This window comes from Haliotis asinina, chromosome 3 (genome assembly GCF_037392515.1).
Source record: "Haliotis asinina isolate JCU_RB_2024 chromosome 3, JCU_Hal_asi_v2, whole genome shotgun sequence".
NCBI classification, from domain to species: domain Eukaryota; kingdom Metazoa; phylum Mollusca; class Gastropoda; order Lepetellida; family Haliotidae; genus Haliotis; species Haliotis asinina.
The window spans coordinates 21882973-21900019 of record NC_090282.1 but is presented as its reverse complement, the minus strand read 5'-3'; the positions used below and the strand labels follow the sequence as shown (position 1 = coordinate 21900019).

The 17047-nt window shown below is 37.7% G+C and overlaps 1 protein-coding gene across 16 annotated transcripts in view; it reads right to left on the bottom strand.

The window, feature by feature from the left end:
- LOC137277665 (protein scribble homolog) overlaps positions 1-17047 on the bottom strand; it is a 112834-nt gene that overhangs the window by 71073 nt on the left and 24714 nt on the right. For all 16 annotated transcript variants that reach the window (XR_010956625.1, XR_010956626.1, XM_067809519.1 and 13 more), the window contains exons 3-6: positions 13859-13937; positions 8433-8522; positions 5735-5855; positions 820-894 (exon numbers count right to left, since the gene is read on the bottom strand). Coding sequence is in view for 14 of the 16 variants with exons in the window: in XM_067809519.1 (XP_067665620.1) it covers positions 820-894; positions 5735-5855; positions 8433-8522; positions 13859-13937 (365 nt within the window). In the remaining 2 variants the exon portion in view is untranslated. The remainder of the gene's footprint in view (positions 1-819; positions 895-5734; positions 5856-8432; positions 8523-13858; positions 13938-17047) is intronic.

Here is a 17047-nt window from a genome sequence, read left to right as displayed (position 1 = left end):
TAACAATATGGATAAGGTTTAGGGTTAAGGAGATGTGACACTAACAATATGGCTAGCGTTTAAGGTTAGGGAGATGTGACACTAACAATAAGGCTAGGGTTTAGGGTTAAGGAGATGTGACACTAACAATATGGCTAGGGTTTAGGTTTAGGGAGATGTGACACTAACAATATGGCTAGGGTTTAGGTTTAGGGAGATGTGACACTAACAATATGGCTAGGGTTTAGGTTTAGGGAGATGTGACACTAACAATATGGCTAGGGTTTAGGATTAAGGAGATGTGACACTAACAATATGGCTAGGGTTTAGGGTTAAGGAGATGTGACACTAACAATATGGCTAGGGTTTAGGTTTAGGGAGATGTGACACTAACAATATGGCTAGGGTTTAGGGTTAAGGAGATGTGACACTAACAATATGGCTAGGGTTTAGGGTTAAGGAGATGTGACACTAACAGTATTGCTAGTAGGTATCTGTTATTCTGTATGTGTACCACTATTTCATCTGTTTGATTACTGGGATTTGACACTACCATCAAAATTGGGTTAAAAACGCTGATATCATAACTTGTCTTCAAAGAAAAAGTGTTATCATCTAATTTAGATTCCACATGATAGTATCAATATGCTGACAGATGTACTTGAGGGTTAGATAGACTTGCTTTCGGTCAAATAGAAGCATACATCTTTTGACTCTGTCCCTCTATTACATTCAAAGGGCACCAGACTAATGATACATCTCTCAAGCAGTTCCATTAGTTAAATAGGTATACGTCTCTCTATCTGGGGGCTCCACTCCACCTGCTGGGGAGATACTTACCACTGGCAAATCAGTGAGGTCATTACAGTCCAGCCACAGCTCTTCCAGAGATGGTAGATGACCTATTGTGTCAGGCTGCAATGGGAAAGAGCAATATCAAGAACGGGCATCATGAGACCAGGACAAGGGAAAAAGTGTCTTACTAATTTGCTAGAGATCTAGCTGTGTTTCTCTAGCCTCAGGTGACATGATATTGAGGAAACAGGATTTTCTTTTAAAAGCTACAGATTTCTACAGATGAAAGGGCTGTATGATGTAGCTACGCCACATGCAGACGGTTACGTCCAACCTGTTACAAAAATTCCTTCACCAAAATACTCCACAGCAGCTGTATAGTGAACATGCTTCCTGAAGACAAAAGACTTTTGGTCATAAAAAAGTTGGTTATTCCTTGAAACCAAAAGAAATGCTTATTCTGAAGCCTTGACAAAAAAACCCAAAAAAACAAAATAAAAACTTACTATTTCTCCTGAGTAAAATTATTTTCCCCGATGTATAAAAACATGCTTATGGAAAAATATCCACTGCAGTCAAGTCATAAATAGTAACAAGAAGACAGTCATCAATATCCCCCACAATGGCAAAATATCTTTCATGACTATGTCTACAAGTTATGATTATGCAAAATGTTTTGGTGTGTATATAGAAAAGTAGAAGGAGAGTAATGAAATGTTTTAAAAGTACTGTTCCTGAGAGGGGTACAACCACCAATTTCTGTCGAAGTCAAAATTCTTGCCGTGGAAATGCCAAAACTATTTAAATCAGAAAACCAAAACTACCAAAAGGCACCAGTACACCACCAGATCAATCTATGTGCCATGTTTGGTGAAGATATGGTGAACCATTTTAGAGTTCTACTATGGGAAAGAGCACTACCACCAATTTCACTCAAAGTCAAACTTGTTGCCGTGGAAATGCCAAAAATATTTTATTCACAATTCAAAAACTATTAAAAGGCACCAGTACACCACTCGACCAATCTATGTGTCAGGTTTGGTGAAGAAATAATGAAAGGTTTTAGAGTTCTGCTCCAGGAAAGAGCACTACCATCAATTTCAGTGGAAGTCTAACTTGCTGCCAAACTACTGACAAGGCACCAGTACACCACCAGATCTATCTATGTGCCAAGTTTGGTGAAGAAATATTGAACGGCTTTACAGTTCTGCTCCAGAAAAGGTAAATGTACACAGACAGACACACGGTTATTGCAATAACACCACCCCCCACCCCCCCAAAAAAAAACGCGATGCAGGGGATAAGAAGGAACTCTCCCAACATTTCAAAATGTGTCCAACTGAGTACAATCCTTATTATGCATATCATCAGGCTTTGAGGTACGGCCATAATGACACGTATCAGGGTATTAGTGATAACCCCATTCCTCCACTGCCAAATCGAATTCCCCTTGTTCCCAATAACAAATGAACCTCTTGATATCATATGAGAATCCTGACAATCCTCTATTAGTCAATGCCCTGAGGCAGCAGCCGTCCGTCACTGATATTGACAGAGATCAATATGCTTCCCCACCCTCCAGCCATATGACTGAAGTTGAAGTCAAGAGTGGTCAGTGCTTTCAGTCCAAATCACATAATAATTAGCAGGTCAGTGGTTGATGAAAACGTTACCTAGAGACGTAAAGATAAAGGTTGACTGTGTATGTCGTCTTCAGATACAGGTCAACTATGAAGGTTTCAGTCAAGAATGGTCAGTGCTTACTGTTAAGTGGACTGTAATTTGGAGGCTCAAAGTTAAAGTTAGCTGTAACTGGTTTATTGCCCAGAGACAAAAGGTTATGGTCTAACTTGAATGTTGCATGGTAATAAACATCAAGATTGGGTCTGAATGATGCATAGATCAAGGTTGACTATGATGCCTTGTGATGTCATAATGATGGATATGACCAACGGAGGCCAAGGTTGGCCAGGAATATTGCCTAATGTGAGCAAGGTCAAGATTGACTATGAATGTTGCCTTGTGATGCCATAATGACGGACATGACCAATGGAGGCCAAGGTTGGCCAGGAATATTGCCCAATGCGCCCAAGGACTAGGTTGACTATGAATGATGCCTTGTGATGCCATAATGATGGATATAACCTGCAGAGGCCAAGGTTGGCCAGGAATATTGTCCAATGCGCCCAAGGACTAGGTTGACTATGAATGGTGCCTTGTGATGCCATAATATTCAGCTTTGGAAGGGTGATGATCATGACCCACTGAAGCCATGGTTGACAAGGAATGTTGCCAAGTGAGATCAAGGGGTTATGGCTGAATGGTTGGTAGAGCAAGCAAAGAAGTCATTTCATCTTCAGGACAGACAAACTGTTGTATTTCTTGGGAGATTCAAAGTTGTTTTCAGAGCTAATTATCTACGCAAAGAAATCTGAATTGATCCGATATGGTAGCCTAAATATGGCAACTGTCATGTTTAATAACAACTTCAGGTTTCCTACTGTCACAGAACTCAAAGGTAGACTGGCAAGCTTTGAATAAGACATGGTCAACATGGGAGCATGCCATGAATAAACAGTTGACACACGTGGGTGTTTGTTTCCCAGTGACCTATCATGACGAGAAACTGACTGTCACAACTGATATATGCTATGTGCAATATCACAATGTAGCAACTCGTTTCACACATGATCTCAAACAAGCTCCTACAGTTGCACCTGCTGATATCCACTCAAGACAATGGGGACAGACGGCTTTCCTGATCACTGATAAGTTTGTTATCATAAAAATCATAACATAGCTTCCAACACATAATAATTACCCCACTGAATTTGTCACCTCCAATACCTGAAACATTTATTTAAATTAACTTTCAAAAAGTAACAAAATTACAGACAAAGCCTCAAATCTTCAGAAATTGAGTTTTTATGTCAATAAAAGCTTTGATCACATGGTGACCCACATCATGTGATAAAATGTTTATTTGTGTCATAATGGAGTATACTGAAATGCCTAAATTCTGTTTTTACAGAATAACACTTGAATCATTGTTAAAATACCATAATAACACAAGCCAGGGCTGTTTACCACATTGGTGAAACCTATAAACTCTCGCACAAAGCTGATGGTGACACACCCAATTCAAAAGAGGGTAAATTAGGGACTCTGGTAGTCACAGTATGAGGACAACTGACTGAATGTGACATGATTAGAGAATAACAGATGGGCTATGAGAAGACCATGAATAATGTATATCCTGAGCTTTTGGCGTGGTGTAGTAACATCTATTAACTTAAGACATAAACCGTACTTATGAGACTCATTTAGGTTATTCAATAGTCTTGACTGTTTTGTTTGTGGTTGTGTGCATCACTCAACAATTTTCTAGCTATATAATCTGTAAACAAGAGTCATCTGAAGATGCCATATCCCCCCAGCCCCCACATATTTGAAAGGACAAATCAAATGGCGATGACTCATTGTGTTTTTAGAGCATATCTGTATTGTTACCATGGAATTCATGAAAAATATAAATGCCATATATCTGTAATCAGAAAAAGTCACCATTTCAAGGTATGTCTCATATATCTGTCGAGATCTTTTGAAAGATATGAAATGGTTTTCCAGTTGTGCTCCGGAAATGTTCATGGAAACCGAGAAAAAAATAAATCACAAGAAAAACTGTAAATACCAAAATGCACCACTTTGGGGTCTGCCACACATATCAATCAAGTTTCACTGACAGATGTTAAGAAGTTTTAGAGTTCTGCTCTGGAAACGAAACAGTCTGAAACGTTTCCATGGAAACCAGGAAATAATAAATCACAAAAACCTGTAAGTAGCAAAAGGCACCACTTTGAGTTGTGACTGATGTATGTAACAAGTTTTGCAGAAAAATATATAACAGTTTTTGAGTTCTGCTCTGGAAACGAAGCCCATCTCTAAAATTTGAGACGAAGTCCGATACATTTTCATGGAAACTGAGAAAATGATAAATCACAAAAACCTGCAGAATATAGCAGAAGGCACCACTTTGGGGTCTGCCACACATATCTACCACGTTTTGCAGAAAATTATTGAACTGTTTTTGAGTTATGCTTTGGAAACGAAACCCACCCGACCATTAGACTAACACCAAAATGTGCCACGGAAAAACAAAAAAAAATTAAAATGTCAAATCTGTGTAAATAGCAAAAGGCACAACTATAGGTTAAGATTATTATATCTATCAAGTTTGGTCGAAAAATATTGAACGGTTTCTGAGTTATGCTCCGGAAATAAAATTATTACAGGCGGATGGACGGACAGACGAGGCGTCGACTATATACCCCGCGCATTACATGCCATCGGGATAATGATCCCATCAGGATCTGACTATTCTATTGTAAACCCATTTACAATTTCAAAAAGAAAATCATTTGTTTACCAAATTCACTCTATTTTTTCTTATAGGATACTGTGTTTGATAGTTGAGGCCACGAATAACGAACAACATTATACTATAGAGCTGGGCAGCATTACATAGTAGGGCACAGGGATTAGGAAAGGTAGGGGCCATGGGCCATTTTGCACATTAGAATGAAATATGGCCCATTAAGATTTTGAAGTTTACTATTGACACAAGAGCAACGGCCCATTCTAAATTCAGAAAATGGCTAATAATCTTGAAAATGGCCCATTGTTAAAGTTCTCTTTCCCAATCCCTGATGTCAGCTACAAATAAGGACTTGTCATCTACAAATACGAACATGTTAAGAGATGGCAAAACAACCATTTTGTTTCTGGTTGTTACACATAATCTTAAAACCTGATCCATTTACTCTGCTGTAGACAAATTCTAACAAGGAAGTGTAAATGTCTTTTAGGTTTTATGGTTAATGTCATGATCCAATACTCCAGAATACCCAGTACATAGGCTGAAAGAGAAGCTAATCATCTGGAAATATCTCTGATAACTCACCAAGGCCCCGATCTCATTACTGCCAACATCCAGTATTTTCAGTTTTGTCAGGTATGATAGCGACCTCGGCAATTCCTTTAGTTGGTTTTCTCGCAGCTCCAGAGATTGAAGGTTGGTGAGACTGAAACAATAATTGTTTTGTTAATATATTCTTGAATGTCTCACTCTGTAACACAACAGCAACAAAGACGGGGATCAGACAATCAAGTGATTGAGAAAAACAATGACTCCTGCTTTGGAGGACAGCTGACAAGACTTACCTTTGATGTTGTATCATGAGATAAATAGACACTGCTTGGGACCTATTCCAACCTTAATCCCTACTGGATAAATTTTACACCTCCGTGAAGGTCAACAAACATGGATTAATCTTTCTCGACGCCAGAAATGGGCTTCACACTTTGTCCCAATGTTTGGAATTGAACCCAGGTCTTAAGACTTCCAAGCAAAAGCTTTAACCACTAGGCTAACCTAACTACATTAAAGAAAGGGCAGCAAACTCAACCTAGTCAAGTGTAAGACAGATTTCCATCCTTTACTGCCGTTGAGTGTTCATGGAATAAGTTAAACAGGTTTGTCTATTATTTAATGCTGCATTCAGCAATGTTCTGGCAATATGGAAAGGGTCTATGAATAACTGTGTAAACCAGAAACTCCAGTGACTGACATCATGAGCATCGAAATGTGCAGTTGGGTCATGATGACATACATCAAACAAGTCAACAAGCAACAGCCCAGTCAGATTCTTGCCTCTTAGTAGTCTTACAACAAGCATGGTACATGCTGAAGATCAATTCTTACCCTGACCCTCATGGGTAGGCCAATTTTGTGACCTGTTACAACTAGCAACAGGCATTTCCACAGGTAAAACTGGAGGTGACACTTCATGTGATCTTTATTCATAATACCTCGTATCAGTTTGAAGTACAGTGTACTGCTTTTATACCTTGTAATGATGAGTGTTAGAGATGAAGAGAATTTCAAAGGTAAACTGATAAATGGGAGTATTAATCACCATTTATGCTTGCTTCAGGTCATATGCAGGTATATCTAATAATAATAATTTATTGTTAGTATCTTGTTTATAGCAGCACTCTGCAATATTCCAGTTCAATGGCAGCAGTTTGTAAATTATCCAGTATGAACCAGACAATGATCGCAACTTGGATACAATGATATATATCAGGGAGTCAGTGAGTGTGACAACCTGAACCCATTACTCCCTTCTGATGCTACACGTGTCTTGTGTCAACACTAATTCTTTTGAGAAGTCACTATGAATTACATTTATAAAAAACACAAATAAATATCCTGCAAATACAAGATAATGTCTCTGAGTATTAGTAAATCAAAAGTGAGAGAATTGTGAGGAAGTTGCAATGAAGTATTCGTTTTGCCGATTCACGACACGAAACCCAAATGTTTATGGCTTCTCATCATTTCAGATTGATTCCAATTACTTCACGCTGCACTGTCTGGCAATGATCTTATGGGAACACAATTCCACCCTGAAACAAACTTGCAGAGTTTAATCAATGGCTCCATGTCAACTCCTTGAATATTTTATGTCAGAAATCAAGAACACTGCCCAGCTGGACAAGTTCACTGTTTCAGACGCAGTGTATTCACGAGTGGAATAAATATTTGATACAGATGCTTCAACATTTATCATGCTTATGGCCTATTTACTACCCAAGGATATAAGCTGTTGCATGCGTCTGGCATTTTGTATATAATCATTTACTGCCAGCTGATCTGATTGTTTATATTCAGCAATATGACAAAGGTCAGTAAACAATAAGGTCTGGAATTGATAATCCAATGACTGACATCCTAAAAATCAGTATGTGCATTTGGGAAATGCTGAAGTGCATCAAGGGAGTTCGGCAGCATAACCACAAGATCCTGCAATTCATCTCTGAGTCCATTCATATCGTTTTGTGGGCAGGAACAAAGGCAATGCTATATTATTTTTTTTTTCACTAAACGTTCAGCTCCTAAGAATCACATGAAAATTTCCTTAAAATTAATTTTTGGTGTACATTCAGTCACATGGATTTGGAAATGGTTGATCGGTATCTTTAATAAATGAAGATGAAGGATTTATAGCTCACCATTTTTTCATGTATATTCCAGGGTGAGCGTATGTTGGGGTTTTTTTGTGTGTAAAATCAGGGTACAGGTTTCAACAGCTGGATTACTGGGCAACTAAAATATTCTACTATACTGAACAGCAAAAGAAATGCAAATTTTGAAAAGAAATGAAATATCACAAAAGTAAGCATTCATGTTTATGTCTTCAATTTAAACACTAGACACCCCTCACCCCATCAACCCCCACCCAAAGAAACCTAATAGTGTTGCATTTCTTTTGCTGTTCAGAGTATATCTTGGAGTGAGAATTCATTGTGGGTGATGGGAAACACAGCATCACAGATGAACAGCCTTACAGAAAGCATGGGTAAAAACCTTTACTTGATCAAAACATGCCATATTCTGACTTCAATAAATGATTGTTTTGTACACACTGCAGTCAAACAATACCACTATGTATTAAAACGAAACTCATACAATTTTTTTCCTGCTGAAATAGACTACAACTTTTAAGAGACACAACATGTATTGTTTTGTACTCATTGCAATTTTATCCTCTCACATCAACAAATGAATAATTGGCCCTCAACCATTCCAAACATACCTTGCGATGTCGTATGGCAATCTCTCTAGTGATACATCATTAAGGCCGAGGTGGGTAAGGTTCCGGAGCTGCGTCAGGCCGTCAGGCAGTCTACAAGATCAATAGTACACTTTATCCATCAGTTCATTACTGTTACAACCCAAGTGGCAACTAGTGCCGTGTGTATCCGATGTCTGTCTGTCACATCTCAGATAGCTGCATGAATTCGTGGAAATGCGTGGCAGCAAAAAATCTATTGAGCGTCTTGTTATTGAAGGATTAACTTGTGAAAGTTATCCTTTATGGCTTCAAGTTGCCTCTAACAGAGACATCTAGTGAGGAACACGAGTCCACTTCACATGGCAGAACTGCACAGAACTTGGGTTCTTGGTTTGTTCGGAAGTTCAATATGTGTTCTTGGCTAATCCAGTCTTAAAAATTGGTTGTGCACAAAAATTCTAGTCTCTGTTTTTGTTACATGTCACATCAAATTATGAGGCATTATCATACATTTCTGTCCAATTAACACAACAATCTATCACATTTACTCATTGCTTTGAACAAAAACCTGCACTATTTCCATGTAAGGTTTTGCCCTATTACTGTTCTTGGGTAATTTGAGGAGAAAGGGGTTTAATGTCACATGATGTCAAGGTGACTGCAATTTCAAAAATCCCTTTCTGTGATGCAGTCATTGAGGTATTACTTCCATGCCATTAGCATCAGAGATTCTGCCATATTGAATGTGCTACAGGAAACCAATGGCCATCATATATGTAGCTACTCATGCTCATTACTACTGAATGAGTTTGTACATGTTACACATCTGTCTTATTTCTGTTTTATTTGTACTTCTCTTACAAATACGAAAACCTTATTTGGACATATATCAGAGTTAAAAGACAAGGGTATTTCTGACAAGGCAGGTGTTGAATCAATGAGCCGGTCAGGTCTCTCGTTGATTTTAACAGTACTTCACCTATGTTCAGGAGTGGCTGATAGTTGCGACAGTGAAAAGGCAGGGTCCCAATCAGCAAAACGTTAGCAGTGCTACTATATTCGTAAGTCTAAACTGTAGAGTTATGGCAGGTTGCAACGTTGTGAAGACTTTTTGTAACAGGACCCTGGTCTCAGATGTTTAGTCGAGATATTCCAATCCATAATTGTAAGATTCTAGCATACTTCTGCTCTGAAAATCATACTTGAAGCAATGAATACACACAAAGTCCCAGGTTGTGCAGCTAGGCCAATAGTATTCTAGCAATTTGACAGTGGGCTGTGGCAGGACCTGACAATCCTGTGACTGACATCACAAACATTGATTTACACCATAGGAAAATCACATCTATAAATAAACAAGGGGTGAGACCATCCTATCTTGTCAATCAGCTCATAGCAAGCAGTGCCCAACCTTTTATCAGGCCTGATAACTGTAGTTTCAGTTATCTTACTGATCCTTTCAAATGCTTCCCATACTACATTGTTCTTACTATGACTGAACTTGAAAGACATCTGCTTAATGTTTGCTAAATTGCCATCTTCCCTGACTGCAACGAAACTCACACCCTCACTTTTTGCAAGTGTCAATGATTGCTCTGTCTGCTCGCTCAAGCAAGCAAGCTGTGATTTTGCTGCAAATTGGGCTGGTAGATATGGAGGACAGTGTGACGAAGATGCAACATTCTTTACAGATACAGAGCTTTGTTACACCATTTTCCGACCTAATTTCTCTTCAAATGGCCAAATGATCCTGACAACTTTATCAACTCATGTGCTGATGTTTTTTCTAAAAGAAACAAACAAAAGGTCAAGTTGACCATATGGGTTTCTACAAAATTTATGAAATGATTTTTGACTAAATTAGTAAATACCATAAAACAGTTCTTCAAGCCCTAAATTAAACAATATCAGCCAAGTCCCTGAAGTTAAATTTTAATGAAACATAACAAAATGGTGTCATGGACTTCTTTCGTTTTCAGAAACTGCAGAAATCTGGACTTACAACTCATCCTAAATTTGCTGTATTTGATATATTTCCTTCAGGGTCTGTATGACTGACAAGACATTATGAACAATCATATTTTGCTGAAAATATGACATTCAATCATCACAAACAACTATGTACCAAGTGGGAATCCCATAGTGCATCAGCCTCCTTTAGATTTCCAGGTACACTGTCCACAGGGGAGCTGACAACTAACTCAATGACAACACATACTGGAGAATGACATTCCTTGACTTGGGCTTTGGAGAACGAAAACTAAACATGAAATATTTGTCTCTTGCAACCCAACATACCCTTCAGACAAGACATTAGTGTGGGAAGCCTCAACTTAGCTGTCAGTCAATCAACAGTCTCCACAACTTAGCCTGTGACTTACCAGGTGATGGCCATGAGAAAAGTCTTTCCCCATTTTAAGGTTTTCCAGTGTGAAGGATGGCAAATAAATACAGAAGAAACTGACTCAAAGCTGGTTTCAATGATCAATCAGTATCTTTGTTGTTCAAAACTAACTGTGAAAGTCTATGAGTCATGGTAAGCTTAAAATCCAACTGTTAAAAATATGTAACCAGTTTAACTACAGCAGAAACAAAAGCATCAATCTCCATTGATTTCTTACATCTAATGCTAAAACGTTTTTGCTCTGGTGTTTCACTTACTATTGTGAAAAGTCAAACCTGCAGAAGATATGAGACTAGATGTTTGGTTGGCATTTTCGAAGATGCTATTTGATGAACATAAAGAAATTCCTGGAAAACAGAATACAGAAGATGAAATCCAGAAAATTCTTTATGTTAGATAAACTAGAAGTATTTGTACATGTAACACACATAGAAACAATACTTGAGAATTCTGAATATCTATCATGTTTACCTCTGAATCCTACTTCTGAAATCTATCCTTGAAAAAGTTTTTTCAGTTTATACTTAACCATGTCAAATTGAAACTGGAACTCAATGTGCAGCCGGGTGCATTGTTGTTGATCTGCAGTAAGGGCACTGTGATAATACCTTCAATAAAATAGTGGCTGTACATACACAGAAACAATATTTTTTCGCATACATATTTTATCAATATATGACTGACAATTAGAAGAAATGACAGAGCTCCTCAGCACACCATCTTCATTGCATCCTTAAGATATTATAGTCATTCCCTGTGTGTAGTTTTGAAGTGTCACTGTTTGCTGTGGCACAAACAATATGATGTCATAGGTACATAAAGAAAAAGATCAATTACAAACTCTCTGGTGTTTACACTGGTAATTTGAAAACCACACCAATGAAATAGGGCATTTCCTAAATTCATAGCAGAACAAAACTTGGAGATGAGTTTATTGAAGCATTCGTTGACTTTATATTAATTATATAAATGAACATACACATTAACATGGCCAACTCTAAACAATCACCAGAAATTTCCATTTCTGAAACATGTTTAGTGACACTTGAGCATAAAGTTTCTGACACATGCACAAAATCTGAACAACTGATCATAGGCTTTAAAGTTTGTAAACAAAAGTCTGCCAGCACAGACGAGCAAAATGTAAGAAAAATTAATTGCTAACATGAATCAGAACAATGAAAACAAGGCCAGATCAAATGGTGATCATAATCAAAGGTCATTTGGGTAGTACCGGCAGAATTCTAATCCAGATCTCTAACAATACTTTCTTGAGTAATCTTGACTATTTCTGTTTACACATGACTGGATGCTGACAGTATAGAAATACAGAGGGTTCTTGGACTGTTGACATCTGATACTTATATGCATGATTTTCAGCATTCTGGTTTTGATGACTTCTTGACTTTCATTCTATTCTGAAGAAGGATACCTCAGTATTTCTTACTTCCTAATTAGAAGCTTAAGATACATTTATTCATGAACACATAACAAACAACAAGTTGCCCTCCACTGTCTCCAGAGGCAGACGGCTTCTACAATCCAAGATTTCTCCAAGATGAAAATATATAAAGCACAAACTCAGCACAGACTTAGCCACTAGTCTGAAGCCTGAGGCAAGATTTATTTCGGTTTGTTAAAAACCTATGCTAATACTAGTATGTATAATACAGTGCTCCAAACAAACATCCAGAAATTGCACTGGTACAACCGGAAACTATGTAAAAATAGTCATATTTGTCATACAAATTTTCATATTTACAAAGACTTGCACCCAGTGAATCTTAGTGTTTGAAAACAGAATGAGGAACTGACTACACTGACAGTGACTGAATGGCTGTTACTGTTCATGTCAGGAAATCTTATTAAGCAAGACAAAATGATTTAATCACACCCAGAATAATTTTGTTCTAATATTCAAAACCCATAATACCAGAATTCAAACAGTATCCATAATGCTGAGCCCAAGTGCAACCTGTTTTTGTCAGGTGCAACTACTTAAAGTTGCACAGGGAATTGATTTTTGAATTTCTGAAATTAAACCCTTTAATATTTGGTTGAACCTGAAAAATGAAAAATTTGGGCTAGCAGGCACCATGTTTGCAGATGCCTTCACAGAACATAAACAGCAGTGGTCTCCTAGCAATGAGATTTTATGTCAATCCTTTCTTAACCTGAACAGAAGAAATATTCTTGATAATGATGACACATTGCACATACTAGTTGGAATCAAGGAGATCTTTCCTGGGAGATGATCGAAGGGAAGGTGAGGTGCTGACATGGTCACATATCAATATATTTTTAAGGGTTTTGGCATCCACTGTTGCTTCCTGTCCTGGTTTCAACATTACACATTCATCATACAACTCCTGCGCATCTATCGCATCACCATGGCAACCATTATAAAGACACGGCAAAGCGGCATCTCCATGCGTGTGGGTAGAAAGAAATCAGTTGTGGCAATCACCATTGATTTCTTAGATCAAAAGTCAAAAAGCATCGGCTCTGACATTTCAGTTACTGCTGTGAAAAGTCAATCTTGCTGCAAATAACAAGACAAGCAAAGACTTGCCATGTTAAATTTACTGAAGTCTACGCAAGTAGGGCACCCACGTAGGGGATACTTTAGGACTGTTAACACCTATCGTGTTTGCCTTTGATTCCTACTTCAGTTGAACGATCGTGAGGTTGACAGAGAGATTGATACTTTAAATGATTATCTGCCCAAATCAATAATGGTTTGAACTGCCACTGCAGCAGATTCACCTGAAACAGGAATTGTCACTTTCACGGCAATGGAATTTAAAGACAGATCTGGAAACGACTTTAATCTGTTTGAAATCAGTATCTCATGGACAATCTTGTAATAAGTTCAAATCACATTAAATGCTTGACTTTGCTGGAATTTAAATGAATAGGTTTTCATTTGTCAGAATGAAAGCCTTAAACAAAACATCTTTGAGTGAAAAATTAGTTTCAAGTTTTACATTACGTATTTCACAATATGCGATTTTCCTTAACAAACTTGAGAAAACCTACTTACCTTGATATAGGATTGCTGCTAAAGTCAAGTACTTGGAGATTTTTACAGAATTTGATGCTTTCTGGTATATCAAATATTTCTGAAATAAAGAAGCACAACTATTAGAACTCAGTTAAAATATACTGTATCAAAACTGTTGAACATCATTCTTGAAACTAGTGATGAAAACAATGTGTGGTAATGAATCCATTAATAATTAGTTGAGCATCATAATCATTATCATAAAACATGTTGCCAAGTAACAAAATTCTATCTCTGTAGTTCACAATACTCATTGTTATTTCAGCAACACTTTCAGAGCATGCAGTCTTTACAACCAAGGGTGATTGAGAAGGTTATTTTGGCATAAATCTAAACAAGTCTGTAGGTGTAGTGCTAACTGTAGACAGAAATATTCACCCTAAAGCCTCGAGCAATCTATTGAGTTAGTACATCAATGTTAGGTATTCTGTTAGGTATGTCGTAACTCCTTAGGCTATTATCCGAGAAAATGAGTCGCTATCCATGCACTGGTTATAATTCCATCATGATAATTCCATCGTACTTTCCTTCATGAATATTCCATGTAGATTTATTCAGCCGTTTGGCTACCCGTGAGGATACCACTGAGAATTGGTTGTCATGCTTGCCATGCTTGCCATGCTTGCCATGCTTGCCATGCTTGTCATGAGAGGTGAGTATGAGGCCCAGGTGGTCAGAATCACTGACTTGTTGCACATGTCATTATATCCCAACTTTGTAGATCGATGCTCATCTAGTTAATCACTGGATTGTCAAGTCTATTATTTACAGACCACAACCATTCAACTTGAATATTGCTGAGTAAGGAGTTAAACAGCAAACAAACAAAAATATACAAAGTCTTATCAGGTTCTGACTATATCAAAAGCATTGCCCTCATGTACCACCTTATAAATCCACATAAACCTATTTCTACTAAAAAGATATGATTAAATTCCCATCTTAAACTTGATACAGATAGTCGAAGACAGGCACTGATGTGATTCTCCATCATAAGCTGTACCACATCTTCACAGTTTTAACAATATCAAGATGTTTCCACATTTACACTTCTCATTCACTTAAAAAAAAATTATAACTTGTACAATTAGGAATTGCAAATTGTCTCCCCTCCTATATCCCTAGTGAGTGAGTGAGTTAATATTTAACGTCACATCGGCAATATTGCAGCCATATCGTGACGAGAACATATGTGACAAAAATAATATATATGCATATTATGAAGACCCTGTCGACGAAGGACAGTAAAACCACTAGACTATCACAGTTGGTATTAAAACTAGCGTGGAAACTTAAAAAATGATAGTATCAATATTTGGACAGTACAATATAAAAACAGGCCATAGATCACCAACAACAGAGGGTAGATCACCATACCAGGGACCATGGGGACTTACAGTACCTCTGCTACCTGCATGATCCCTGGCTGGATTTACATCATCCCTTCAGCTGTTGGCGACCCTATATCCCTAGATCCATACACAATATTTTAAGGCTCTGGAATACGTCAAGTGTGCTGTATGTTACAAATGATTAAGGAACTGGCCCCGCCGGATTTCCCAGTTAGCAGTGTTCCTAAACCCTGCTATCTCTACTTCACTACATACGCAGAATTCAGCACAGCAAATATAGATTTATATTCGTTTGGGAACAGATTCCACTGCCAGAAAAGACAAATTGCTGGCGAAACAGCACTGCCGAGCAATCACTCCCATCCCACTAACTGCTGCCCAGAAATCTAATAACCCTGGTCGACTTGACAGAATGGCTAAATAATCCACCGTAATTTCATACCCATTAAATGGCATAAAGATATTGGAAGAGGGAAGTGGATTATGGCCAGATTGCAACAGCAAGTGCCACGCTCTTCATGCTCACACTCACTTCAGAATGACACATTACCTACCTAGGGCAGATAAATATTTCTGGATTGTAGATAAGCTACCAATATCAATGTAAACTTTTATCTATAAATGTTCTTGTACGTCAATTTTCCCACTGATTGTGCTTTGAAGTTTGTGGAAGTTGAGAATTGTGACTGTTTATTTGTATCTGATCTTTCACTTCTGATCATTCTTGTTCCTATCATTCAAGGATGTGTAGGGCATGAAATTATCAAATTAAGTGGCTTTCATGTATGTTTAAGAAAACTCAATGTGTCTGTTGTATTTTCTTTTCAAAGTTCCACAGTGTAATATTTCCAGCTGTGAAAGAGCAACCCCCCCTCTCTCTCTCTCTGTGTGTGTGTGTGTGTGTGTGTGTGTGTGTGTGTGTGTGTGTGATTCATTTGGTAGTCCTCAGAGTAAGTGAGCCAGTGAGTTTAATTTTATGCTGCTTTTACTAAGTTTTAGCGATATTACAGCAATATCAAAGCAGGGGACATTACAAGTAGGCTTCACACATTGTATCCATGTGGGGAGTTGAACCTGGGTCTTCAGCGTGACTAACTAACAAGTTCAGGCTAACCCACAATCCCGGCCGTCCTTAGAACTTATTCGCCTTTGTGCGAAGTCACCAGAGTATTTGTCACGTCACTTGATTCTTGATTCTATTGCCATATGATATTCCTGCAATGCTTGCCATTTATATTCTGCTAGATTAATCATGATGCAGTTTGGCTACACATTACTAAAGGTGAAATATCCAACAACATTTAATTTCATGATATTATATACACTGTAAATTAAACCTTCATGATCCAAAAGTTACATATTCCAAATAAAATAGAAAATGTATTTTATTTCCATTCTATAGAAGATATTTGATAAACCTCAACAATACTTCAAGATATAGTATTTTTTATGAGAATATCAAAGTGCTTCAAATACCTGGTTTGCCACATGTCAAGACTGCCATCTGCAGCTAAATAGAGCTCCATGGAAAAGTCAGGAGTCCAAGAATCTACTATACACTGCTCAGGCAACAGATAAAATATACCATATCATCTTTTAAAACAAGATCCGACATAAAGAAATAAAAAACTTTGATTCTTTTCAAATAAACTGCTAACTGCTAACAGAAGCCTTGCAGCTAAATATATCTCAATGGAAAAGTCAGGAGTCCAAGAATCTACTGTAGACTGCTCCGACAACAGATAAACTATGCCATATCATATTTAACAAAAGATCTGACATAGAGTAATAAATAACTTTGATTCTTTACAGATAA